Below are 27,266 nucleotides of genomic sequence, written 5' to 3'. Positions count from 1 at the left end.
CAGTGCCTCACACATGCGAGGCAAGCGCTCTACCACTGAGCCCCAGGCCCAGCCCCATTATCCCCATTTTTATAAACTAAGGGAACAGAGGCACAAGAGTTTAATTTGCCCTCTTTTACCCATTTATGAAGTACCTAATGCCTAAGCTTGACCTCTTCCCTTCTTCCACATGGCCTTATTGGACATAGGATTAAACCTGGGGGTTTTCCTTAATGATGGTCACTGTGCCTGGGGTCCACAGTCAGTGGGAAGGGGAAAACAAGAATGAAGCATTCATTCAGAGGAGCAGGGTATGTGGCTCTTATCTTGGTTAGGAGAGAAACAGAAGCACAATAAGGCAGGGCCTCTTTGACACAGAGCACAGTTAGGGATGGGAAGGGTAGAGAGCCTTAGAGATCAACCCTAAGGTTCTTTGCCACTTGAGAGGCAGGACCAGGAGTCAGTTAGCTAGAGCTAACACAGATCACCTTTTCCCTCTCTGAGTTCCAATCTGGGGACCAGAACTGGGGGTGGGGTGTGGTGGGCTGATTCAAGTCCCAACTAGGAGTAGCCTAAGCTCCTCCCCAGTCCCAGTTGGGCCCCTTGCCTGTACAGACACATAGATAGCCCTGCAGCCCAGATGTTCCAGGGCAGGCCTAATTTAAAATCCACGTTGCTTTGTCCCCATAGGCACACTTGTGCCTATCTGACCCTGGCTCTTGATTTTGGTTTGGAAAGTAAGTTCTCTGTATTCCAAATGCAGACCCTGCCTCCACATCACTGGGTTCTTGTCAGGGCCCAGGTCTGTATAAGGTATTCTTTGTGCCTGTGGGACCTGAGTTTTGAAGGTGGCCCCCAGCCCAGGTCTAGTCCCAGACCACTTATGTCAGCTGGCTGGCAGGCTGCTGTAGGTCAAGGGTGGAAGGAGACCTTGGGAGGTTATGCTACCAACCAGATCCTCACTGCCACTCCCCTCACAGCATAACTCACACTTGCTAAAAAGGGCTTTCATAAACAACTCAAGTCTGAAAACTCTGGCAGCTCCCCCTGCCCCTCTAGCCCTGGGGGGCTTCAGGAGGCTCTGGGCTGTCCGCCAGCCCCAGGCTGTCCCATTCTTGAGTGGGGGTGGGGAGTCAGTGCTATTCCCCTTTCCTTCCTGCTTGGTCTCCAGCCCAGAGTTTCCTCAGTCCCCAGCCTCCCGGGGCTCCCCACCCTGAACTCCCTTAACCCTTTCCACCGCGGGAAGGGTGGCTGCAGTGCCAGTTCTCTATGGAAGCCTGGGTGGCCCTGGGGGTAGAGGGGAGGAGGCAGCCCAGTTCCAAATCTCAAGAAAGGGTCCTTTAGAACAACTCTTCCCTCCTCTTTTCCTTCCACAAGGGAAAGGGGAATGTGGAAGGAAATTAACTTTGACCCCTGGATTCTGGCTCTGGGCCCCAAACTAGGATTGAAGGCAGAGGTTTTCAGGACCCTCCCCGCCCCCTTCTTCCCGTCCTCCCTCTCCCTCCCTCCCTCCCTCGGCTTCCCGCGCCCCTTTAAGCGACCCAGCAGACGGAGAGTTTATCCAGAAGGGACTGGCTGAGTGGTGGAGGGGGAAAGCAGAGGGGAGGGGGCGGGGGAGGAGGGAAGGGCGGCGGGAGCCCGACCGGTCCCACCCCCAGCTACAACCCCTGGCAGGAAGAGCCTGTCGCTGGAGCAGCCGCAGAGAGGGACGGAGTTCGGGAGGGCGGGCGTCTGAGCGGTGGCGGGTGGGTCCCAGGGCTGGGAAGACCAAGGCGGTGGCGGGGGGCGCGCCGCAGGGAGGGGGCGTGGCTTAGGTTCCTCGGGCTGGGGGCTGGGGCGCCTCCCGTGCTGGGACCCCGGTGACACTGTCGTTTCCCTCTTTCTAGGGAAGGGTAGAGCAGCCATGCTCTTGTCTGGGGGTGACCCCCCGACTCAGGAATGGTTCATGGTGCAGGCAAAATCGAAGCCTCGGGTCCAGAGGCAGCGGCTGCAAGTGCAGCGCATCTTCAGGGTCAAGCTGAACGCCTTCCAGAGCCGCCCCGACACCCCCTATTTCTGGCTGCAACTTGAGGGGCCCCGGGAGAACACCGGCAAAGCCAAGGTAAACAGCTTCTCTCCACGCCCCACCCGTCCCTTCCAGCCAGACCCCTTCCTCCCCCACCCAGGGGAGAGGTGGTCCTCAGAGGTCTCCAGACCTAGGTCGGGCAGTTTGGCTTGCAGGTAATGGGCCATCTTCCAGTCTCTCCAGATCTGCAGCCCTGGATCTTTCCCCACCCACCTCTTCCCTCTAGTTCCTTCTTTCTTTTCTACCCCACCCCTCTCTTGCGTGTCACTTCTGTTCCTCAAGTGTGCTGGGAGAGCCGGCACGGTGTGTCTCCCCACAGGCCTTCCCTGACCAGGTTCCAGCGTTCACTGCCTTGCTTTTCCATCTGGGGAGCAATTTAAGGCTCTGCATTTTTGTGGCCTCCCTCTGCAACACACCTCTTTGTTCTCCACCAAGACCCTAGAAGGCCTACATTCCTGTCTCCTTAAATACTTGGGGTGCCCTGGGATTGCTGGGACTAAAGGGGGCCCTTCCAGATACTTTTGGAGCATTGTTGGCATTTTACAGATCAGACATTGGGAATCAGAGGTCAAGGGGCCTGCCGGAGTCCTCAGGGTCAAGTAGGTGTGGGATGGTGGGGGTCAGACCAGAACACAGGACTCTGGTTTCCCTGGTTCATACTCTGGTGTCCCAGGCAGCCTCTTGTAGGGCTCAGGGTGATATGTAACTGCTCTGGGACACTAAACCTTGGGGATGGGAGGGAATTGGGAGAACTGCGGGCATTTGAATGAAAGCGGCTGCTGTGTGGGGTTGGATGTTGGACAGGCCAGGTCACAGCTTGTCTCTCTTGCAGTCTCCCTGGCTTCTCTCACAAGTTTCTCCTCTCCTTTCCCATCCTCTAATTGTGGCCAATGTCTCCTTCTTTACTCAGATTCTCTTACCTTATCTCATCCTGGTAGGACTGTTACCTGCTCCCTTTGCTTCAGACCACCTCCCAGCAGACACCTACACCTGCATGCAAGTGGGTCTTTCTCAATAACCAATTAGTCAAGGCTTTGGGTAGGGAAGGCCCAAAGCAGTCAGCTGGAGGGCAGGCAGGCTGGGAAGTTCCTCCCTCTGCCCCTTGGTTGAGCTGCTGTGTCAGCAGTTCTTCCAATTTAGACAGAGGTGCTGGGGGAGGAGAGGGTTTTCAATTCTGACAGTGGTACTGGGGGAGGGGAAGGTTTTTTTCAAGACAGAGGTGCTGGAGAAGGGGATGGATGTCTGCTCCAACAACAGATGTGCAGGAGTCCCTGAGAATAAGAAGTTTTGGAAGCTGGGATGGGGTAGGTTAACAAGAGAAGTCTGGGTTCCTAATCTTTTTTGTTACTTTGAAATACACAGCTCACCCTTTTATGGGGTTGCATTTTCTGAGAAGCTGTGCTCCCTTCTGCTTGCTTCAATCCTGGGTTGGCTTCTCCAGGCCTGTCAGCTCTAGCTCTCACTGCTTCCTCAGGGTTCTTTGGGCCATAGGTTCTAACATCCCAGACTCCCACTCCAAAACCATGTTAAATGAATCCAGTGGCTCCCTTAACCACCCTCCCCTTGCAAGACACTGTTGAAGGTGAGAATGTAGTGTGGATAACTCTCTTCTTTACTGCACAGATGAGTGGAGAAGAAACTCTGGGGGAAGGAGAACAGAGAAGATGGGGAGGATAAAATTTTGTCCTAAGGGTTAGGAGATCTGGATTTGATGTGCTGTCACCATATTATAGCCAGATAGAGGAGTATGGTGCAGAGAGTTTGAGTTATGGTTTGCTACCTCCTCATTGAGCTACCTGGTCCAATAATATGCTCCCTTTGAACCTTTTTCATTATCTATTTAACAGAATATAATACCCACTTCATGGAGTAGTTGTGAGAGTCACCTGAAATAATGCGTGCAAAATGAATTGTTCAAAATGCAAAATGCAGAGAGCTATGGAGATAGATGTCATGTATTACTGTGATTAACTAGCTGTAAAACTGAGCAAGTCCTTTTCCCTTCCTGGGTCTTTGTCTCCTTTGTAAAGTGAGAGGCTTGTATTAAATACTGTATGAATGTTTCCCAAGTGTAAGGATGTCTTGTGATTTCCACAGGGAGATGGTGTGGCTGACCCCAAATCCCAGCTGCAGAGATGTGAAATTTTGACTTTGATAATGACCTTCCTGTACATAAGCCAACTGGTGGAGAGGACTTGTGAGACTGGAGGTTGCAGGATAGGGGAGGAGTTGTGGGAGTGTGGATCTTGTCTGGGTCTGAGTGGAGGAGGGGTCAAGAAGTATATAGGATCATCTGGAGAAGGGCCTGGCCAGAGTGTGTTTTTACATTTTGTGCACTTGGGTTTCCAGGAAAATCTCTAAACTTGAGTGCCTTTAATTTTTTCTTTTCTTTCTTTCTTTCTTTTTTTTTTTTTTTTTAGTAGTGGAATTTAGAAAATATCAACGATGTTGCTGTAATCACATTTCCAAGCAGCAAAACAAACGCTGAGGAGGCCTGATTTCTCTTGGGTAAAATCAGCAAGTGAAGAGGAGAGTTTTAATAATGTTTAGAAGAACCCAAGGACAACCCCCTTTGCCCTCCTTGGCAATAATGTGAGGATGGGTTGGTGGCAGAGAAGAAAAGTGGCATGTTTGCTTCTTTCCTTTTTAGGAGAGAATGGAGGGAGGTGGTGGGGAGCCCAAAGACCCCGATAGTAGTAGAGGTGACTTTGGGAGATGGTTCTAGAACTGCAGGACAGCATGAGGCTTGCCAACTCTGACTTGGCCAACAGATGGTAGTTGATCTGTCCTGGTTCCCTCTGTGAGCAGAACCATGGAAGTTGTTGTGGTCAGGGGAGTGCTGGACTTGGCTCCTACTGACCCATGGTCAAAATCTCAGGAACTTGGTAAGCCAGTGGAGGAGTATTTACAGCCATGGAGGGAGTATCTAACCATGGACAAATGTACAAATCAGGGTTGTACTCCCCTCACCCCCCAGCTGATTGGGCAACATTTACCAGCACACCTAACTGAGTTGTGAGCAACTAATTCCTCTTTTTCTTTAAAGTTTTTTTTTTTAAATCAAATAATATGTATTTTAAAAGTCCAACAATTTGAAAAGTATTTTACAAAGAACCTAGTGACTGCCCTGTCCCTCCCAACTCCCTCTTTGGTGCCCTTCCCCATAGACATATCTGCTCTGGCATTTATGCATCTCCACTTCCTTTAAAAAAAAAAGGGGGGCATAAACAAATAAACAATGTCATATTTTTGCCAATTTTAGATGTTTTTATTTTTACTTCCAATTACTGCATGTGAGGATTTAATTCCCTTACACTGCATTCCCTTTATCTTCCCAATACAGTTGTTTCATTTTTTTCTCAAATCGGTACTTACTATTTGCCTCCTTTTACCTATGCCCATATCATTCATATCTATGCATTGAAGTATATTATTTTTACTTTTGGGTTTCCCTGAGATTAAGAACTCCTTGTTTTTCAATTTGTTTGTTTTTCTTTGTGCCTATTACTAATTCTTATAAGGTGTTTTTTTTAAGGTAAATGTGTTAGTAAGGTTTCCATCACTGTGACAAAATACCTGATATGATCAATTTACAAGGAGGAAATATTTATTTTGGCTCATAGTTTCAGAGGTTTCCATTCATAGTTGCTTTGCCCTATCGCTTTGGACCTTTGGCAGTGTGGTACATCATGTTGGGAGCACATGGTGGAGATAGCTTGTTTACCTCGTGGTGACTGTGAAGCAAAGATAGAGAATGGTGGAGTCCTAATGTTGTCCTCAAGGGCATACTCCCAATGACTCCACTTCCTTCTCCTAGGCCTCACCACCCAGAAGTTCAACCACCTCCTAACAGCTTCCAAGATGAGGACCAAGCCTTTAAAACATGGCCCTTTGGGGGACATTAGATATAGATCCAATCTATAGCAGTCAATCTATCCATTCAAGGTATTCATCTAGTTCCATTTTTTTTTTAACATCCTTTCTTCAGTTGCTTTCAAGGTTGGCAGCCTGTCATATTGAGACTTCAGTGTACTGTTCTCTTTGGTGTCCCTTTGCCTTTTTTCTTCGCTCAATTCTTTGTTTACTGCACCACATGTCTTTCTCTTTCTTGGGTTGATGGAGTGCGTCCATCAGTAGTATCATTAGGTTCAAAATATGGTGCTGTGGCAAAGGGGATTCTGGTGACTGCTTTCAACACGCTTGTCTGTTGAGTCATACTCAATCTGAACTCATTGTTCTCTGTGATGACAATCATCATCTTGAAACAGTGAGTAGCATATAGTGAGTTGTCAGCAATGATTTTTTAAATGGATGAATAAACTCTGATTTCTCTTCACCATCATTCTGGAGATTGTCTTTGCTTCTTCCCTACATTGGATCTCCCTTCTTGATTTGTTTGAATTGTTTTGCAGTGGTGCAATGGTTTGAATATTCCTTCCAAAACTCAAGTTAAAATTTAGTTGCCATTATAATAGTATTAAGAGGTGGGGCCTTTAGATCATGAGGGTTGTGCTGTCATGAATGGATTAATGCCATATTGTGGGAGTGGGCTAGTTATTACAAGGTGGGCTTGCTGAAAGTTTGACTCCCTCTTGCTTCTTTCTTCATCTTGCCCTCCTGGTATGTTACAACATAGCACAGAGGTCCTTTCCAGATGCCAATACCATGTTCCCATACTTCTCAGCCTCCAGAACCATGACCCAAATAAATTTCTTTTCATTTTAAATTACCCAGTGTGTGATATTCTGTTGTGGAAGTGGAAAACAGCAAACTAAGAGAAGTGGCTTCCTAAGAAAGATTTTATAGAGGAAAAATGTTGGGTTACATAACAGATAGGTTTCATATCTGAAGGAAGGTCTCTTGTTTGATGATTATTTCTGAATTATAAGTGTGAAGTTATTTTCCTTCATAACTGTGAAGGCATTACTCCATGGACATCTTGCTTTTGAAAAGTCTGAAGCTATTCTGGAGCCGGTCGTAGTATGAGATGTTTTCCCTCTTCCCTCGTGTTCTGAGGTCTCCCAGTGAGACTCCTTTACATGAGGGTCTGTTTTCCTTTTCTTGGGTCTTTCTTTGCTGCTATTGTGTTTTTAATGTCTAACAGTTGCTTGTGTTCTCTCTTTTTAAAAGCACTATCCTCTTCTTATTTAGTGTGTACTGCGTTTTTTTTTTTGCACTGGAAATTCACCCCAGGGGTGCTTAACCACTAAGCCACATCCCCAGGTCCCCCCCCTTTTTTTGTATTTTGTTTAGAGTTAGAGTCTTGATGAGTTGCTTGGGGCCCCTCTAAGTTGCTGAGGCCAGCTTTGAACTTGCAATCCTCCTGCCTCAGCCTCCTGGGCTGCTGGGATTACAGGTGTTCACCACTGTGTACCATATTCTTTAGTGTCTCTCCAAGAAGAGTAATGAGAGTAAACTTTTTGAAGTTTTCCTCTCCCTGCCTATTTTCTCTTCTTTCAGTTTGTTCTTTCTTCTTTATGTGTTGATCTGTGTGTTTTGCATTAGACATTTTCCTTATATGCCTGGGAATCTTTGTTTAACTAATAGTGAAGAACAGAAAGCTGACTGGGAGCTGTGTCTGTGGAGAAGGCTTGTTGATTTGGAGCTTGATGGTACAATTATCTGTTGGAGAACTTTTGTCATGGTCCTTAAGTCTTTGCTTTAGGGCTGGCCAGATTTCCCAGAATGTATTCTTTTCTGCAACCCAGAGGGTCAGGGTCTGGTTGCTGAATCTCTTAAATGGGAAGAATGAGTTTCTCTGCATTCAGTTTTCATTACATATGTCATCATTTGGTCCTCCTCCTCCTTCCCTCCCTGTTTCTAAATGGTGCCTGCACCCTCAAGTATGCTGATCAACCTCTAATCCTAAAACCTTATTTTAAATCTCTAGAAAACAACTCTTCAGGAGTGGGGAGGAACTTGCCTAGCCTGCATGTATGTGTGTGTGTGTGTGTGTGTGTGTGTGTGTGTAGGGGTGGTTGAGCTTCTATATCTCTGCCCCTCTAAGAACTTGGCCTTTTTTCCTATTTCTCTTCACTGCCAGTTCCATAGTTTCTTGTTGCGGTCATTTTCTTAGCCTTTTAAGTATTCTGCAATGTCAGTTGGGGTGATAGAAAGCAGACAATAAATGAAAACTGACTTAGGAGAAAGGCAAATCCTAAGTCAGATGTCAAGGGATAAAGCACCTTGGGACAAGTATAGAACAATATAACACTTGGTGTTAATTTTTTATTCAGCTTACAAATTGGCAAAGGACCTGTGGAACATTAGGCTATTTGCTAATACACCTCTCTTTTTCTTTTGATCTGCAGCATTTATCCAGCTGCTTCTATTTCTTCTCTATTTTTTCTTCTTTTGGAGGAAAAAGGTCTGGGCGAGGTCTAGGCAGTAAAGTTGTTCTAGGTATTTTCTGGACTATAAGTGCTTGTTGTTTCCTTGTGGCCTCTTGCCTTTCAATATGAATAGTCTTTCAATGTGGATAGCCTTTCAATATGGGGGCTGGGGATGTGGCTCAAGCGGTAGCGCGCTCGCCTGGCATGCGTGCGGCCCGGGTTCGATCCTCAGCACCACATACAAACAAAGATGTTGTGTCTGCCGATAACTTAAAAAAAATAAATATTAAAATTCTCTCTCTCTCCCCCCCCCTCTCACTCTCTTTAAAAAAAAAATGGATAGCACCAATTTTGAAATCCTAGACTTTGGGGTCACAGTACTTAGTATCCTATCTTATCTGAGATCTTAAACATGTGGCCTTCTTTTCTCATTAAATGGGGATAAAGGGTGCCAGGCACAGTGATGCACATCTGTAATCTTAGTGACTCTGAGGCAGGAGGATCACACCCTGTCTCAACTTGGAGAGACCCTGTCTCAAAATAAAATAGAAAGGGCTGGGAACCCAGCTCAGAGTAGGGCCCTGCTGGGTTCAATCCCCAGCACAGCAAAAATAAATAAATAAATAAAAAGTTGTGTGTGTGTGGAAGGTGGATAATAATGTGATTTTCTTGTAGGTCTGAGAGAGGAATAAATGAGATAATGTATGTAAAGTACCTGGCACAAAGTAAGTTCTAAATAAATGTTAGTTCACATTTATTGTTTTGAAAATTATCCCAGTTCTTATATCTTTCAACTAAAAATATCGAATGGTTGCTGGGCACAGTGGCACATGCCTGTAATCCCAGCATTTTGGGAGGCTGAAGCAGGAGGATTGCAAGTTCAAAGCCAGCCTCAGCAATGTACCAAAACCATATGCACCTCAGCAAGTCTATGTATCTAAATAAAATATAAAAAAGGGCTGGGGATGTGGCTCAGTGGTAAAGGTACTAGGTTCAATCCCTGGTACAAAACACACACACACACACACACACACACACACACACACACACACACAATGGTTGAGGAAACAATAAATATTTAAGCTCTTTTTGAAAAAGAGAAAGAGGCCATCTATACTTTTCTTCCCCAATACTCCTCTTCATGTTTGCATACTGTTTTCATGTCACTGGAATGTGGGGTACACAGGACTGGGCATTTGTCAAGGTGAGAGTTATTCACACCTGGTCAGATTCTCCCTTGCAGGGCAGTGGGGCCAGCTGAGGCTCTGATGAGATTGGCTTGGGATGTCCCTCAGATTTTGTTCTGGTTTTTACTGGTTAAAAAGGGGTTACATCTGGGTGTATTTCAGGCCTTTTGGGGGAAGTAGTGGCATATCCACGGCCTGAACTATGTGGAAGAGGCAAGCATCAGCCTGAGCAGGGAGGGTTGGCATGAATATTGAGCAAAGGTGGTGGTTGTGGTGCTGGTGTGGCCTCAGGATGGCTCTTAGAGATCCAAAATGGAGCAACCTTTTCTTAATGGAACTGTCAGGGGAAAATAGGAAGAGGGATGATTATCGCAGACATAGGGATAGATAGTGAGGAACATGAGACTGAATGCAGTCCACATGGGCTGGTGGATTCAGTGGGGCGCTTATGCATCCTTGGAGCTCCTGGGGCTGTGGTGGTGGAACTCAGACAAAGAGTGAAGGAACACAAGCTCTCTCAGGCCCTTTCCCTCTGAACCTGAGGACTTGGTCAGCCAGAGAGTGAGAGGCCTTCCTTCTGGTTAGATGTTGTGCGTTATCTGTGGGCCCCTCCCCTGGATGCTGGCCCAGCAACTTATCTTCTCTCTTCTCTGGAACAGAGTTACCATGGTTACGGGTACAGATTGTGCTAGAGACCTTCTGGAGGGGGATTAAGCCAGAATCCCACGGGATTACCTGGTAGTCACTGTGCAGTCAGTCAGAGGAGGTGGAAAGAGCTCTGATTTTAGAGTCAGACAGACATGACAGACAGACAGCCATGACTGCGATCCTGGCACAGTCACCTTTGTGCTGTGTGCCCTTGGGCAAACTGCATAGCGCCCTCTAAGCTTCAAAATGGAAATGGGTTGTGCCAAGTACCATCCTAAGTACTTGTTATGTAGAAACTCACTGAAACTTCAAGTAGCCTAGTGAGGCAGGAACCATTATTATCCCCCTTTTTATGACAAGGAAACACAGGCGGATGGGGGACATAAACAACTTGGCCCAAGTTCCTGACAGAGTGCCCAGTGGTGTGTGGCCCTTTCCCCCCAGTGCTGTTAGACAGTACTGGAATGTCAGAGGAGGACTGAACCCACACATATCTAGTTCAGCCTGCCATTTTGTAGGTGAGGAGACTGAGTCCCTGAGGAGATGTTGGATTTCCCAGAATCCTAATCTACTGAGGCTACGTTGTAACTATAACCAGCTCCCTTGACTCCAATCCTGGGTCTTCCTCCTCCTCTCCTCTATCTAGGTCTCTCTGATTCTATTCGTATTCCCTGAAAAGAAATGGGTGTGTGAGGGGACAGGATGGGGAGAGAGGATGCCCTGGGGAAGAAAGCAACAGAGGGCACATGCTTACCAAGGAGCTGGCCTCCAGGTTGGGAGGGCAGAGCCAGTAGCAGCCCTGTAATAGGCTGGCTTCCTTTTGCTCTCCCCACTTTGCCCAGGAGTACCTGAAGGGCCTGTGCAGCCCAGAGCTGTGGAAGGAGGTCCGCTACCCGCCGCTGCTGCACTGCGCCTTCCTGGGGGCCCAGGGCCTCTTCCTGGACTGCCTCTGCTGGAGCACCCTGGCCTACCTGGTGCCCGGTCCCCCTGGCTCCCTGATGGTGGGCGGGCTGACCGAGTCTTTCACCATGACCCAGAATTGGCTGGAGGAGCTGGTGGCACGGCTGCGCTGGGGCCCTGCCCCTCTGCTGACTCCCCGTGGTATCTGGGAGGCTGAAGTGACCCGGGCCTTTGGGGCCCTGGTTTGGATCCGTGGTGACCAGTATGCGGGGGACCTCCTTCAGCTGCCTCCAGCAGTCCAGGAGCTGCTGCTGAGCCTGGTACGGGATGCCGCAGGGAAGGAGGACATCATTGAGTGGCTCAGCCACTTTGGCATCTCCAACACCCACTCCAACCAGGAGGTGCTGATTTGCCCTCCTCAGCAAAAGAAGGAAGGCCTGGCCATGGTGTCCATGGGAGAGAGTCCTGGGTCCTTTCTGGAGATGGGTACCCTGCAGAAAGGGGGCCTGGAAAGTCCAAAGAGATTAACCAGCCTAGGAGCCACTGGGTCCCTGATCCCAACCCAGAGCACACAACAGGAGACAGCAAACCAGCTGGTACGGTAAGTTCTGGAGAATGAGTCTGGCTTCTCTGACCCTAATCCTGTTCCCTTACCCCAGTGAAATATTAGTAGGTAGTTTGTGATTGAATTGGCCTTCCCACCTTTTCAACAAACTTGAATTTTCTCCAGGGTCGGTTCCAGCAACCAAGGTGGTAAGGACCGTGCTCAAGAGGAGGGGCCATTGCAAGCCAGCAGCAGCCAAGACTCTTCGAACCACTCACAAACCTTGTTACAGCAAAGACAGGTCCAGAGGGTAGAAGATAAACTCCCCTTCCAGGCTCCTGTGTCAGCCCTGGGAGTGTGTCCATCCTGGAAGGCCTGGGCCCCAGGGCCAGCCTTTGGTCCCTTGTGGCCTGGGGCTATTGCTGCAACCTTCTGGAGGATCAATGAACTGCATTCTCTCCACCTGGCTTGGCTCCTGTCCCAGGCGGGCTTCAATTTCCCTTTCTGGCAGAGGCCACTGGGCCCCATTCAGCTGAAATTGCCAGGGCAGAATCCTTTGCCCTTAAATCTGGAGTGGAAGCAGAAGGAGCTGACTCCTCTGCCCAGTGCAGAAAGCCCAGCTTGTAGACCGGATGGGGAGCTGGGAGGAGAGACAGCCCTACGGAATTTCCCAAGGCCAGAGACCTCCCCTAAAATCACAAGTTTATTGGTGGTCCCAGCAGGCTCTGCTGTAAAGGACAAACTTAGTCCAGGACTTCCACAGATAGGGCCACCTTTGACCTCTGTACCCCAACTACAAGCTAGAGGTGAGCCTGGGGATCAAGGAAGTATGCCGTTGGATTGTAAGGGCCTAGAAAAGGGGCCCTCTCCAGCACGACCCTCAGAGCAAGGGATGCTCACAGAGCAAGAGGTGCCCACAGCTCAAGGGGGGCCCATGGCTCAAGGTCATCTGACAGCCCAGCTAGTATCTGAAGTTCAGACAGTGCCTGAAACTCTCAAAGTGCCCCTGGGTGCAGCAGTGCGCAAAGCTGAAAACCCACCCATAATCCAAGGACTGCCTGCAGCTCCCAAAGTGCCTACAGCCCCAGTGATGCCGGCAGCACACACAGAGCCTGCAGCTCCCAAAGTGCCTTCCGGTCCAACAAAGCCAGCAGTTTCTGTGATGCCCACCACTGGAAAAGCAGCCATGGATCAACCGGTAACGGAATCGGCATTGACAGCTCAGGTGTTGTCTGCAACTCCAAAGACTCCCACAGCTCAGAAGATGCCTGCAATGAAAACATCACCTGTAGGTCCCCAAACACCCAAAGCTCAAGCCAGGCCTGTGCCTAAATCAGGGTCTACAGCTTCCAAAGCACCTGCAGCTCCCAAAACACCTGTGATCCCCAAAGCACCTGCAACTTCTAAAGCCTCCAGAGCTTCCAAGACGCCTGCACCCCAGAAAGTGCCCACAGATGCAGGGCCCACGTTGGATGTAGCCAAACTTCTGAGTGAGGTCCACCCTTCATCAAGGAGTAGTACATCCTCACCAAAAGGCCAGGCGGCCGGAAGGCAGGGTCCACAGCCCAACAGTACCCTATCCCTCAGCAGCAAGCATCCGTTCCTGATGGAGGGGATCCTGGGGGCTTGGGAAGACACCCCAAGGCAGCCATCTCGCCATCAACAGGCAAGCCACACAGTGACCAGTTTCCAGAGGTACCATGAGGCCCTGAACACACCCTTTGAGTTGAATTTGTCAGGGGAACCTGGAAACCAGGAGTTGCGACGAGTGGTTATTGACGGCAGCAGCGTGGCCATGGTGTGAGTAGCCATGGGGCAGGGTGGCATGGGAATGCTGGGGAGCTGGGGCAGGGTATCCCTGGACAATTGAGTGTGGGCATCCTTTCTTGGCCTCCATATGAAAGGCATAGGGTTTGAATTAGGAAAAGAAGGGAGCCTGCCTTCGTGGGAGATGGCATGTGTTAAGTGGCCACTGCACACTCAGCAGTGGGCATTGAATCCTCACAGCAGTGCTGCCAGGGCAGGTTACTCTTCTTCCTTTTAGGTAGATGAAGAAACAGGCTTAGAGGTGAGAATCTTGCCTCAGGTCCCTGAGTTAGCCAGGGGCTCAGCTGTCCTTTGGGTTTAGATCTGCCCACTGCCAAGGCCCATGCTCTGCCCAGGCCAGCTTTTAAACATTAAGCTCAAATGTCAAGACCCAGCCCAGATCCCTTCTGAAGGTTTTCCTGGCCACACTGTTCCTTAGAGATGGCTCTCCCTGCATGGTGCCGACTGTTATAGAGATATTAGGATAGATACATGAAAGACCACTTAATTTGCCACATGGTAGAGTAGTGATCTGCGCTGAGCACACTCTCAGCACACAGAAGGTGGTTAGAGGATTTTTGTTTGCTTTAAGGTCTAAACTGAGCTCTTTGGATGGAAGGTCTGCATTTGACCTCTTCTTGTCTTCAGTGATCCTAAATTCATACACACACACACACACACACACACACACACACACACACACACTGTTTGGCAGTGCCCTGTGCCCAGTAGTTGCTCATAGAATGTTTGAGGATGGAGATAAGGGAGCAGGGCATTGTCGGTGTCTTTGGTGCTGAAGCTGGTCCCCTGGCATTGCCTGCTCGCTGTCCCAGGGCCTTGAGGGAGGAATTGTGAGGCAAAGCCATTTCTCCTGCATTTGGGAAGCTGCCCCCTCACCTCCTATCACCCCACAGGCATGGCCTCCAGCACTTTTTCTCCTGCCGAGGCATTGCCATGGCAGTGCAGTATTTCTGGAACCGGGGACACCGAGAAGTCACTGTATTTGTGCCCACCTGGCAGCTGAAGAAGAACCGGAGGGTGAGAGGTGAGATGTCCACCGTCCGCCCAGCCCCTCCAGCATCACCATGCTTTTCTCCTCCCTTTCTGGCCCTGCTCCCAACATAGCCTTTCCCACCTCTCCTCTCCTCTGATCATCTCTGCCTCTGCCTTTCATTGCCAGAGAGCCACTTCCTGACGAAGCTCCATTCACTCAAGATGCTTTCAATCACCCCTTCCCAGCTGGAGAATGGCAAGAAGATCACCACCTATGATTATAGGTACACTACACCCCAGGCCCCTGTGGAGACCAGGAGTTGGGCCTGGATGGGTATCAAGTGGAGTTAGCATGGGCCATATAGTATTCCATTATGTGAGTCCCCATCTAGTGGATCTATTGATTCCCTGGTTGAAGGTCATTTGACTATTTCCCTTTTATGCTGCTCCATCTTCTCTGGGGGACATGGAGGCAAATGTGTCATGGAATCATGCCCTAGAGCATGAGGTGGGGTATAAGAGGGGAGAGGTCTCTACCAAGGTTTGCTCTACCCAAGCCCAAGGGTTGCTCTTGGCTTTGAGACTCTGGTGCTCTTTCCATGAATTAGCTGGCTTTCTTCCACCATGGCCTGTGTGCCTACATACACTGCTTTGGATTGGATGTACTTTATGCTTCAAGTGAGAGTGAGAGGTACCCTGAACATTACCAGTTTGGGTTGGAACTGCTTCAGTCTTTTTCCTTCTCTAAGCCCTGGCATTGGGAGGAGGCATATGGCTGTATATAGATGGTGTCCTGGGCAGGGCTCTGGAAATGGAGTTAGATTGGCCCTGGTCTGCCTGAACCCTGATTGCTTCCCTGCCTATGGATCATAATTACCCACTTTCCAGAATGCCTATGGGAGTAGTGAGCCTAAGGGAGCCTGTGATCCTGCCTCTGTTGGGGTAAGGAAAGTCCTGCTCTTGGGCTGGAGTTGATGCCAGGCTGACAGAAGTCTTGGCTTCACTTAGGCTGGGCAGGGAGAAGTTCTATTTCTCCCCTACTTTTCCCAACCTGACATCTACCCAGCCTTTCATCCCAGGAAGGTGCGGACAGGACTACTTAGGCATCCATCCTTGGGGAGCTAGCCCTTGGGTAAGGTCTTTAACTGCCTCTAAATTCAGGCCTAGGTGTGAGGGAAGCTGCCTTCTCTGCAGAAGGCCCCCTCTGCTGGGCACTTATGGAATGGCATGCTTGGGGTAGTCCTCCAGCATTGCTGAATGAAGTAGTTCATCTTTGTTTTCTTTCCTGGTTAGAGCTCTCTTTAGGGGAGAGCCTTGAAAAATGGGTTTGCTTATTTAGGTATGCGTTGTTATATCCATTAGCATATTATATATGTCTTTGCATATATATAAATGTTATGCATTGGTGAAGAATATTGGAATATTCGTGTGTATGCTATGCAGCAGGCACTGAGCTAGACACTTAAATACATCACCTCATTAGGTTCAATACTCAAAGCAATCTGGGATAGCTTTATTTGCCTTCATTTAACGGGTGCAAAAACCCAAGTAGTAAATAGGCAGATGTGAATGTGAGTGGGTGGGCTTCTGTGCCTGCATGTGTAATAAGGGTGTGGGTTTGTATATATTGTTGGGGACATGTGCATACAAGTCCACTCTTTCAGTAGACTTCTGGTGATCCCACATGTGTTCCAGAGCTTTGGCTTCCTATGAGGGACAGTGTTTTTGTCTGACACCTCACTGTGGAGCTGCTAGTTCATTTTCCCAAGGGACCCAGAAAGTGAGGGGGCCTTTCTCCCTGCAGGTTCATGGTAAAGCTGGCAGAGGAGACAGATGGCATCATTGTCACCAATGAGCAGATTCACATCCTGATGAATAATTCCAAGAAACTGATGGTCAAAAATCGGTGAGGCGGCTCCCTAGGGATTTGAGCCACTTGGTTCCCTTGATGTCAGGCAGCTCCTGGCAGGGGAGATGTTGGGGCAAAGAGAGGGGTCTTGAAATAGGGTTCACAGCACCTGTGGGGGGATGGGGGCCTCAGCCACCGTGACAGGCAGCAACAGGGTGTGGGTGAGTTAAGGGCTCATCTATGACTGTGCCCCTTTCTCTCCTGTGTTCCAGCCTTCTGCCCTTCACCTTTGCGGGGAATCTCTTCATGGTACCAGATGATCCACTGGGCCGAGATGGCCCTACTTTGGATGAGTTTCTGAAGAAGCCAAACAGGTAATAGGTCAGGCCTCCCCTGCCTCCTAGGTGCCCTTAGGACTGACCAGAACTTCCTTCTAGTGCTAGCCAATATTTGTCTACTGCTTAAAAATGAACAGAGTGATTTGCTTTTCATGACCTTATAGTTCTACCATACATCAATGCCTCCATAAGCAATGTAAGGAAGATTTTAACATTTTACACAGATGCTGTAATACTGTGTGTATCCTTCTACAACTGGCATTTGCACTCAACATTTTATTATTTTTTTCAGATGTGTGCAAAATCATGTAGCCCTCATTAATGACCATATAGTATTCCATTATGTGAGTCCCCATCTAGCGGATCTATTGATTCTCTGGTTGAAGGTCATTTGACTATTTCCCTTTTATGCTGTTGGTGCTGATGTGTCAGTGATGTAGCAATGAAAGCTTCATTCTTGTCCAAGGGATGCTATGTCTAGAGCATATGCTATTTCCTTTAGTATCTCCTTTGGTCCTCACAATTTGAATTAGATGCCAATGACCACTCTCAATTTCTGGATGTGGAATTTGAGATTTAAGTGACTTTTAGGAGGTTACTTTTTTGGTGTGGGCAGAATTGATTTGCAATAACTTTGATCCTCTGGATTCACCTGAGCCATCGTGCTGCCCACCTTCCAATGCCTTGGGGCCACTTGGGGACCTTAACTTCCGAACAAGGCACTTCCTCTTGGGCCATTTTACCAGTTTGGAAGTGAGGCTGAGGTTTGTTTACTGAGTGTCGGGCTCTCCTTCCTATGTTGATCTTCCCCGGGAATGCTTATCCTGGGGTAGATTGTAAGCTGCCAGTCATCTGTGGTCAAATCATTGGTTGAAAACTAGGTTGAATACATCTCAGTCCATGATGTTTTGATTTGATGAGTCATCACAGCACAGATGAATCTTTACAGTTGAGGTTAGGGCAGATGCAGGGGTTATAGCAGGGATTTGCTGGCAGGGCCCTGCCTTAGATCATGCCATGTGGGAGGCTGGTGCTAAGCTTAGCCTCAGGGATACTTAACAATGAGGTAAGGCTTTGGGGGGCATCCAGAGGAGTATCTTTCCCTTGGATGATGTTTGGGTGGGGCTGCCCCCTACCCCTATTTTCCTCCCTGTTTTGGTATAGGTTGGACACAGACATTGGCAACTTCCTGAAGGTGTGGAAGACCCTTCCTCCCAGCTCAGCCCGCATCTCTGAGCTGAGTGATGATGCTGACGCTGGGCCCCTGCAGGAGCCACAGAGTGTGGAAGAAGTCAGAGAGGAGAAGGAAGAACAGCAGGAAGAGGAGCCGAGGGAGGAGCAGGGGTGGCCAAAGCTGGAAGAGGAGGGGGATGACCTTGACTCTTCCCTGGCATCAGTGTTCCGAGCCGAGTGCCCTTCCCTTTCGGAGGAAATCCTCCGGTGCCTCAGTCTCCACGACCCCCCTGATGGGGCCCTAGATATCGATCTCCTGCCAGGTGTGGCCTCTCCCTACCTGGGCATCCCTTGGGATGGGGGTGCTCCCTGCCAGCAGGTCCTCACCCAGCTGGCCCAGCTGTCCATCCCCAGCAACTTCACCGCGCTTTCCTTCTTTGTGGGGTTCATGGATTCCCATCGGGATGCCATCCCTGACTATGAAGCCCTGATGGGCCCCCTGCACAGCCTCCTAAGGCAGAAGCCAGACTGGCAGTGGGACCGGGAGCATGAAAAGGCCTTCCTGGCCCTGAAGCGAGCCCTGGTGTCCGCCCTCTGCCTGACGGCCCCCAACTCCCAGCTGCCCTTCCGCCTGGAGGTGATGGTGAGCCAAGTGGCGCTGACAGCCATCCTCCACCAGGAACACTCAGGGAGGAAGCACCCCATCGCCTACACCTCGAAACCCCTCCTCCCCGACGAGGAGAGCGAGGGTCCCCAGTCAGGTGGAGACAGCCCCTATGCGGTGGCCTGGGCCCTCAAGCATTTCTCCCGCTGCATTGGAGACACTCCAGTGGTCCTAGACCTTTGCTATGCCTCCAGGACCACTGCAGACCCTGAGGCAAGGGAGGGCCGCAGGGTTTCCAAAGCGTGGTTGATCCGATGGTCCCTCTTGGTACAGGACAAAGGCAAGAGGGCCCTGGAATTGACCCTTCTCCAGGGCCTGCTGAGGGAAAACCGGCTACTAATGCCAGCTTCCTCAATGCCCCGTTTCTTCCAGGTTCTGCCTCCGTTTTCTGACCTGTCCACTTTTGTCTGCATCCACATGTCCGGCTATTGCTTTTACCGTGAGGATGAGTGGTGTGCTGGCTTTGGTCTCTATGTCCTGTCTCCTACCAGCGCCCCTGTCTCCCTGTCCTTCTCTTGCTCTCCTTACACACCGACCTATGCCCACCTGGCAGCTGTGGCTTGTGGCCTGGAGCGCTTTGGCCAGTCCCAGCTCCCGGTGGTTTTCCTCACCCACTGCAACTGGATCTTCAGCCTCCTTTGGGAGCTCCTGCCCCTCTGGAGGGCGCGGGGCTTCCTATCCTCTGATGGGGCTCAACTACCTCACCCAAGCCTGCTTTCCTACATCATATCCCTCACTTCTGGTCTGTCATCCCTTCCATTTATCTACCGAACCTCCTACCGGGGCTCTCTGTTTGCTGTGACAGTGGATACCCTGGCCAAGCAGGGTGCTCAAGGGGCTGGGCAGTGGTGGAATTTACCAAAGGATGTGCCAGTCCCTGTAGTGACTCCCCATACTATGGGCAAGAAGCCCAACTTGCTGGCATTACAGTTGAGTGACAGCACCCTGGCTGATATCATTGCCAAGCTGCAGGCTGGGCAGAAGTTATCTGGCTCCTCCCCCTTCAGTTCTGCCTTTAACTCCCTCAGCCTTGATAAGGAGACTGGTCTGCTGATGTTCAAGGGAGATAAAAAGCCCAGGGTCTGGGTAGTCCCAACACAACTCCGGAGGGATCTGATTTTCTCGGTGCATGACATCCCCATGGGGGCCCACCAGAGGCCAGAGGAGACCTATAAGAAGCTGAGGTTGCTGGGGTGGTGGCCTGGCATGCAGGAGCATGTGAGAGATTACTGCAGGAGCTGCTTGTTCTGCATCCCCCGCAATCTAGTAGGCAGTGAGTTGAAGGTTATTGAGTCACCTTGGCCCCTCAGGTCTACTGCCCCTTGGTCCAACCTGCAGATAGAGGTGGTGGGTCCAGTAACTGTAAGCGAGGAGGGCCACAAGCATGTGCTCATTGTGGCTGACCCTAACACCAGGTGGGTGGAAGCGTTCCCACTGAGGCCCTACACGCATGTGGCTGTGGCCCAGGTATTGCTTCAGCACGTATTTGCCAGGTGGGGTGTCCCTGTGAGGCTGGAGGCGGCCCAGGGCCCTCAGTTTGCCCGGCATGTCCTGGTGAGCTGTGGGCTGGCCCTGGGAGCGCAGGTGACCACCCTGAGTAGGGACCTCCAGTTCCCCTGCCTGGCGAGCTCAGAGGTCTACTGGGAATTCAAGAGGGCCCTGAAGGAGTTCATCTTCCTACATGGCAAGAAGTGGGCAGCCTCCCTGCCCTTGCTGCACCTGGCCTTCAGGACCTCCTCCTCGGAGGCCACGCCCTTCCAGGTCCTGACTGGGGGTGAGGTGAGGGTGAGTGAGCCCCTGTGGTGGGAGATGAGCAGTGCCAACATCGAAGGGCTTAAGATGGATATCTTCCTGCTACAGCTGATTAGGGAGCTGCTGGATCTCCACTGCAGGGTGGCCGAAAAGGCAAGTGAGAAGGCTGACAACCGGCGTTTCAAACGGGAGAGCCAGGAGAAGGAGTGGAACGTGGGGGACCAGGTCCTCTTGCTGTCCCTCCCCAGGAATGGCAGCAGTGCCAAATGGGTGGGTCCTTTCTATATTGGGGACCGGCTGAGCCTGTCGCTCTATAGAGTGTGGGGCTTCCCGACCCCAGAGAAGCTGGGATGCATCTATCCCAGCAGTCTGATGAAGGCCTTTGCCAAGAATGGCACACCCCTGTCCTTCAAGGTCTTGGAGCAGTGAGCTGGAGCAGTTGTGGAGGCCCCTGCCCAGGAGTCCTGGGTTTCTGCTGCTAGGCCACCCCCAACCCACCCCCGCTTCGGCTTTGCTCGCGCCCTGAGGGGCTTCAGTTGTGCCTTTTGTAGAAATGTTGCTTCATAAAGCTTTGCTGAATTGCCTTGAACTAGGGCTAGTGTCCCTATGGAAGAACCCCCAATTGGGGGTATTCAGAAAATTTTGCCAAAGGCTGTTAAATATGGGCCTCTGGCACTTTTACATTGGGGAGAAGAAAGTCCCCTTATAAAAAGTAGGTCAGGTTGTCTTGTTCCCCAAGTATCCTTTTCCCCCTATATACACATGCAGGTGTAAAGACACCTGGCTCACTTAAAGGTGAAACAGTGTGACTCTGGACCTCGCAGTTGGAACCACAGTCCTCTCCCAAACAGAAACCTCAAATTTGGGTGCCTTCCCTCAGTCTGTATTTGGGAAGCCCTTGCCCTTGGGGTTGTTGCTGACATAAACCCATATTGGCTGTGAGGAGGCAGCTGGCTCCTCAGCCTCAGGGTGAGTTTTGTAAGGCCAGGCTCAGCTTTCCCCGCGGTTAAGGAAGGGCTGGCAGTCCTCCTGGGCCTCGAGGGTATCGGCTCAGGGTAAGAAGATGGCCAGCCAGGAGCCACCCATTTGTCAATGTGGGAAAGGCAGGAGGGGATGAGTGCCCTACCTCATTTGACTCCAGCTGATGGAGACGACTCCTGCCCCTCCTTTGATGGAGTTGACCCCACAGGAATTAAGGATCTTGATGCCAAGTGTGGCATCTCTACCTGAAGAGCTGCTTCTACTGGACCAAGGGGCCCCCGGCCTCTGTGTTGCAGGTGGGGTAGGGGAGGTGTCTGAAGTGAGCCGTCTGGCACACTGTCAGGTGCTGGCATGACTTTACCTCCCAACACCATTCCAAAGCCCACTACCCTCCACTCCTGCCTTCACCGTACCCTGAGACCCCACGTCGTGTGTGATTGCTTTGTCTGGACACCCCAACCCCACCCTGTCCTCTGGATCTGCCTTCTGTGTAGAGTCAAACCCAAGTTCCCATCCTTGGCAAGCGTCACTCTGGCAGTTAGAGTGAGTTTCTCCTAGGTGAGTGTGGCTTACACTCACCGCTCTGAATTGCTGCTGCTATGAACAACCAGTCTTTGGTGAAGGCCAGCACAGTGTCTCTGGCTGGGCCACTGAGTGGTTTCATTTCTGAGGAAGTTAGGTCACACTTCTGGCCTCTCTCAGGTTGCCCAAACACTTGGCAGAGTGCTAGAGTCAAAAGGGAACCTGTCATTGAGTCCAGCCCACTTGTTTTACAGTAAAGGGGCTCAGAGAAGGATAGTAATTTGCCCACAGCTTGTCGGCGGCTGAGCTTGGACCATGGTTAAGCTTCCTAACTCACAGTTCACTATGAAAAGTGTTCCGGCAATAGGTTCAGGCAAGAGAATCCTTTGAAACCTTAGCCCACGTTCCCTCTAACTCCCCATTTTCCAAACTTTATACAAACTACCTGAGTATTATCCTTAAACCAAGTCCAGCTGTTAATCCTATCCAGGATTAGGTGATTGGGTGAGTGATTTGGTGACAGCTGAGAAACTGAAAGTTTAGCTGCAGAATTTTTAGTAGATACCTCGCCTCCCACCCTTGTGCCTTCTCTTTCCTCTAATACTGTGTCCAACCTCACCCTACCCTCCCAGCTGTATACGTTTCTGTTAACTGCATTTTTATCTTATATCCTTTTTCATGAATTTTTTTCCATTTTATTTGTCAATAAACATTAAACCGGAGCCCAATGTTTAGTTCTTTTTCTTAGCTTCAGACTCAGTTGGACAGTGAGGAGGGTGGGGACAGTTTGGGGGTATGGCTATTGTTTTCCAGTTGGACTTACTGACTTCTAGAGGTGGATAGTGCCTTTTTAAGATCACTGGCTCAAGCCCTTCGTGTGAGATGAGGAGACCAGGTACAGGGAGTGACGTGCTTAAGGCCCCCTTGACTAGTTCACGGCAGAGCTGGGAGGGAAATCTAGGATTGGGGCCCCTAAGCTGGCATTCTCCCAGTTCATGTCTTGGAAGTGGGCAGGGTGTATGGAAGACGCATGGCTCCTGGCTTAGGAGAATGGCATTAGTGCCAAACTAGCTTGACTTACATTGGAAAGCTGATGGACCTAGGTTTGGATATTGACTATTCTGAAACAGGATAAGTACATGGCCTGTTTGCTGAAGGCTCTGTTTCCCTATCTGAAAAATATACAGGGCAACAATTCCTAAATTATGGGATGGTGCAAGGAAGACATGAAATAATCTGTGTGAATAGGCTAGTGTGTTGCTGGGGTGTGGAGTAAGTACTTACCATGTGCTAGTTATTACCACTCTGCTTCCTGCTCTTGCTGTTCTCCTCCCTGGAGCTCTGAGACCCTCTTGCCTTGGCCATGGTACCTGACCTTTGGCCTCTGCTTTTTGTTGCCTTTTTACTTAGTGCTGGCATTGGCATGGACTGACACTAGGGAATTACCTTTCCTGAGAACTCCTCAGTTCATGTGTACACCATTATTCATTTGGTATTTATAGTACACCTACTAAGTGCCAGGCTCTGTTTAGGTGTGGGTGGATAGCATGTAATATGATTGACAAAATCTCTGCCTTATTGAAGCCCATAGTTGGGTAAAGGAGAAAGACAACTGAATTAACAAGTACAGTACAGAGTAGTAAGGAAAATACTGTGGCACAGGAGTCCATGAAGCTGGTGCCTGGGTTCTCAGCTCACATCCCATTCCAATATTCTTCCTGGAGCCCATTCACCAAAAGTAGTACATCCACTCTTGGCACAGGTCAGAGAGCAAAGGGTTTAGAACTCTTAAGCAGAAGGCTCAGCAATCCCTTTATTTTCTATTCTAGATGAAGTTAAGCAATATTTAGAATTTAGCCACACTGGTTTCTGAGATTTTTCTTTTTTGAAATTGAACATTACAAGGTGTGAGTAGAAGTCTCTGATTCCTTCTATTTTTGGAGGGGTGAATAATGAGATCTATAAGGTACTGCTTATTATGTTTACACCTATCAATTTTTTCTTCTCACAGGCAGGGGCATGGGCAGATGAGCTTCTCCAGGTCTCCAACAGAGAAATTATAAAGTAGCCAGTGTGTGGATAGTCTTATAAGATAATGCAAATTATAAAGACATCCTGTTCCTATGTTAACCCATACATAAACATCTGAAAGGTTAAGACCTCTTAAGCCTGCTCTATCTTCTCTCCCATACACCATTTACCAAGTCCTTGTGTTCATAATCTGGAAGATGAAAACATTTTAACAGGTAAAGGGCCACTAGCAAAAACAAATATTCTACTTACATTTTTAGGATTATGGAAGATTCCCCAGGACATATGCAAGTTTCAACTCGTCTACTAATTCACATGGAAACAGACACTTACATATATTGAGTATTTTCTCTGTGATGGGCACTGTTCTAAGTGTTTCCTATTCCTGTGTGGCAGATATGATTAATGTATACATTTTACAGATGAAGAAAATGAGGCATGGAGAGGTGAAGTAACTCACTGAGGGTCATGTGCAGCTGCTAAGTGAGAGGCTGAATTTGAATGCTGCCTCCTATACCCACCACCTTAACCACTATGTTCATTGCTCTCACCCTGTTACGTTCACATTGTTTTTAGAGTTACTCCCCCATCTTTAGTTTATGGCCTCTCCATCTTTTATTAAGGCATTATATAGTATCAGTTAGGATCTCTGTTTCAAGGGCTGGGGTTGTGGCTCAGTGGTAAAGCACTCACCTAGCATGTACAAGGCCCTGGGTTCCATGCTCAGCACCACATAAAAATAAATAAATAATAAAATGAAGGTATTGTGTCCAACTACAACTAAAAAATAAATGTTAAAAAAAAAAGATCTCCATTGGCTTAGATTAAGATGATTCACAAACTAAAACAGGCCCTGGTTTACCTCTGTAGGATCTAAGAACAATTCTCTTGGTCCTGTTGTGTTTTTCAAATATCACACTTTCTTTTCCAAGGAGTGCCATTTTCCCTCAGCTAAGTGGTACTGTTTCTTAGGTCTTCACATGTTTGTAGATGATGAAAAATGGAGCAGTACACATTGCAATAGTTGGATTGGGAAGGGTCGTCAAAGCATGTTGAGAAATATGGAGTTCATTCTGGGGCCCACAGGGAGCTTCTAAAGGGCATTAGGTAGCAGCAAAGTTTATTTAGATAGATCATTATGGCAATTCCCAAATGGAGAATGGGCTGAGAAGGGAAAACTGGAGGCCAAGGGGCCAGTTAGGAGGCTTTAATAGAAATCCAGATGAGAGGTTGGTAGTTTGAGCCAGGGTGGATGGAAAGTAATGAATAGAACCAATGGATATGGATGAGGAGATGGAGGCCCATGGGGATAAAGACCAGTTTCTGGTTTGGACATATACAGACAAAGAGAACAAGAAAGGGAGAGCAGATTTAGAGTCAAGTCTCTAAGTTTAGGTTTCAGCATGTTGTCTCTATCAAGGAACAGTTGATGTGTGACTCCAAGGTTTAGAAGGGAGATCCCGGATAGGGTTAACAGGGAAGTTGTCAGTGTAGGGATGGACATTGGTGCTACTGAGAGTGCATTCGAACTGAAGAAATTCTAGGGCAGAAACACCAACATTTCAGAAAAGGGCAGCAGTACAGAATTTTGAAAAAGAAGCTGGGACATGGGCATGTGGTGGAGGGAGAACCCAGGGAGGGAAGTCACAGAGTCAGTGCAGAGTGATTTCCTAAGAAGGTGTGGACAACAGGCTCAAATGTTTGGAGGACTAGGAGGTGTCTGTGGACTTTAGTGAGACAGAAGTTGTGAGTGACTGATTGAGGGCCAGCTTAGGTGGAGCAGTGGAGGCCAAAGTTTGACAATGATTAACAGACGAGTGATTGGACAGCTCAGTCATGTGTAGTAAGATATTTGGCTCAAAGGGGGAGATGAGATGATGCTGACCAGCCATAGGTGTATACAGAGCTGAGGGTAACTGCATCTGTATGTAAAGCTACTTCCATACCTGTTTCCCTTTTAGATTTAAGAGACTTGATCTCTTAAACTGCTGAGGTGAAGGAGTGAGCAGAAAGGACAGGAAAGACAGGAGTATGTTTGGAGGGAATGGAATCCATGGCTGGTGGATGAAGATAGCCGCCTTGACAGCACGAGGGACTCGGTCTCCACTGAACCAGACAGGAAGAAGCAGGGATGGGGAGGAAGGTGAGTTTGTGGGTGTGATGGGGGGAAGGCTCCTGCCTAAATGAGTCTGTTTTCTCAGGGGGTCTGCAGCTGGCAGCGGGACCAGCAACCAGGGAAAAAGGTCAAAGGAAAGAACAGAAGGCTGCAGGCGGATTCCAGAGAGGATGAGGAAAGAAGCTAACAAAGGCATCCAGAGGGTCACTGCCCGGGATATTGGGGGTCAGGTGTGGTGGGAGGCTATGGATTTAGATCCACAGTGAATCCTTCATCAGTGGGACCTTCCTGTGTAGTGTTCAGTTGCCATGGTGCAGGCAGAGGGAAGGTGAACAGTTGGACTCTAATTTTAGGATCCTTTAAGTCTGAGGAGCTTTTGGTACCTAGAGAGGAACACATACCATCACCTGGGTTTTATTTATTAACTCTATATTTCATTAACATTCTTGAGCAGAAATCATCAAAACACTTGAATACTTTATATAAACAACAAATCAAAATCTATACCTGTTACAAGGGAAATTATTTAAACATTAATCATAAAAATTGAGTCCTTCTAAAATATTTCAATAGAACTGCCAGTCTAATGTGTCAATTCCTGTAAAAGCTTTAAACACTTTGGAAAAGCAAACACATCATTAAGAAGATAATAAAATTTTTTCCTAAATATTTATTTTTTAGTTATAGGTTGACACAATATCTTTTATTTTATTTTTTATGTGGTGCTGAGGATCAATCCCAGTGCCTTACTCACGCTAGGTGAGTACTCTACCTCTGAGCCATTACCTCAGCCCCAAGAAGAGTATAAAATTTTTAACCTACACCTGAAACTATTATAAAAATGGGTTGATAGACCCCAGAGATGAATACTACCTCACTTCAGACCAAATTTTTAATTTAGAAAATAGAAGAATATTATCTTAATGCTGAGGAAATTTTGGATTATTAATCACTGAACTCTTGATTGAGACCTGGGAACTGATTTACCTTCTGGGTAAAACCTGAACTTTTCAAGCCCACACATTTTCCATGAGTTTAGTGTATTGTGCTGGATGTCTTTTCTCTACAAGATGTCATCTTTACGTTTAAAGACTATGTATGACACAGATGTCTTGAAGATGTCCATGCCCTGATCCTTAGAACCTGTAAGTCTGTTATGTCATATGGCAGAAGGGACTTTGCATATGTAATTCAGATTATGGACCTTAAAGTAGGGAGATCATTCTGGATAAGGTGGGTGTGCCCAATCTAAGCATGTGAATCCTTAAACTCAGAGAACTTTTTCCACTGAAATCAGAGAGATTAAAGTGGCTCAGTTGTTGGCAGGAAAACAGAGGGCCCAAGGAATCATTCCTACAACGGTAAGGAACTGAATTCTAAATGAGT

The 27,266-nt window shown here is 48.7% G+C and overlaps 1 protein-coding gene across 1 annotated transcript; it reads left to right on the top strand.

The window, feature by feature from the left end:
- Window positions 1-1,589: 1,589 nt before the first annotated feature.
- Window positions 1,590-22,455, top strand: Nynrin (NYN domain and retroviral integrase containing). The gene is made up of 9 exons (XM_013364475.4): window positions 1,590-1,724; window positions 1,866-2,080; window positions 11,054-11,712; window positions 11,842-13,455; window positions 14,376-14,506; window positions 14,642-14,738; window positions 16,259-16,360; window positions 16,576-16,677; window positions 17,806-22,455. The coding sequence occupies exons 2-9, from the start codon at window positions 1,883-1,885 to the stop codon at window positions 20,657-20,659; spliced, it is 5,757 nt and encodes a 1,918-aa protein (XP_013219929.2). The 5' UTR covers window positions 1,590-1,724; window positions 1,866-1,882; the 3' UTR covers window positions 20,660-22,455.
- Window positions 22,456-27,266: the final 4,811 nt, after the last annotated feature.

Source organism: Ictidomys tridecemlineatus, chromosome 5 (genome assembly GCF_052094955.1).
Source record: "Ictidomys tridecemlineatus isolate mIctTri1 chromosome 5, mIctTri1.hap1, whole genome shotgun sequence".
Lineage (NCBI taxonomy): Eukaryota > Metazoa > Chordata > Mammalia > Rodentia > Sciuridae > Ictidomys > Ictidomys tridecemlineatus.
This window is presented reverse-complemented; position numbering and strand designations above follow the sequence as displayed.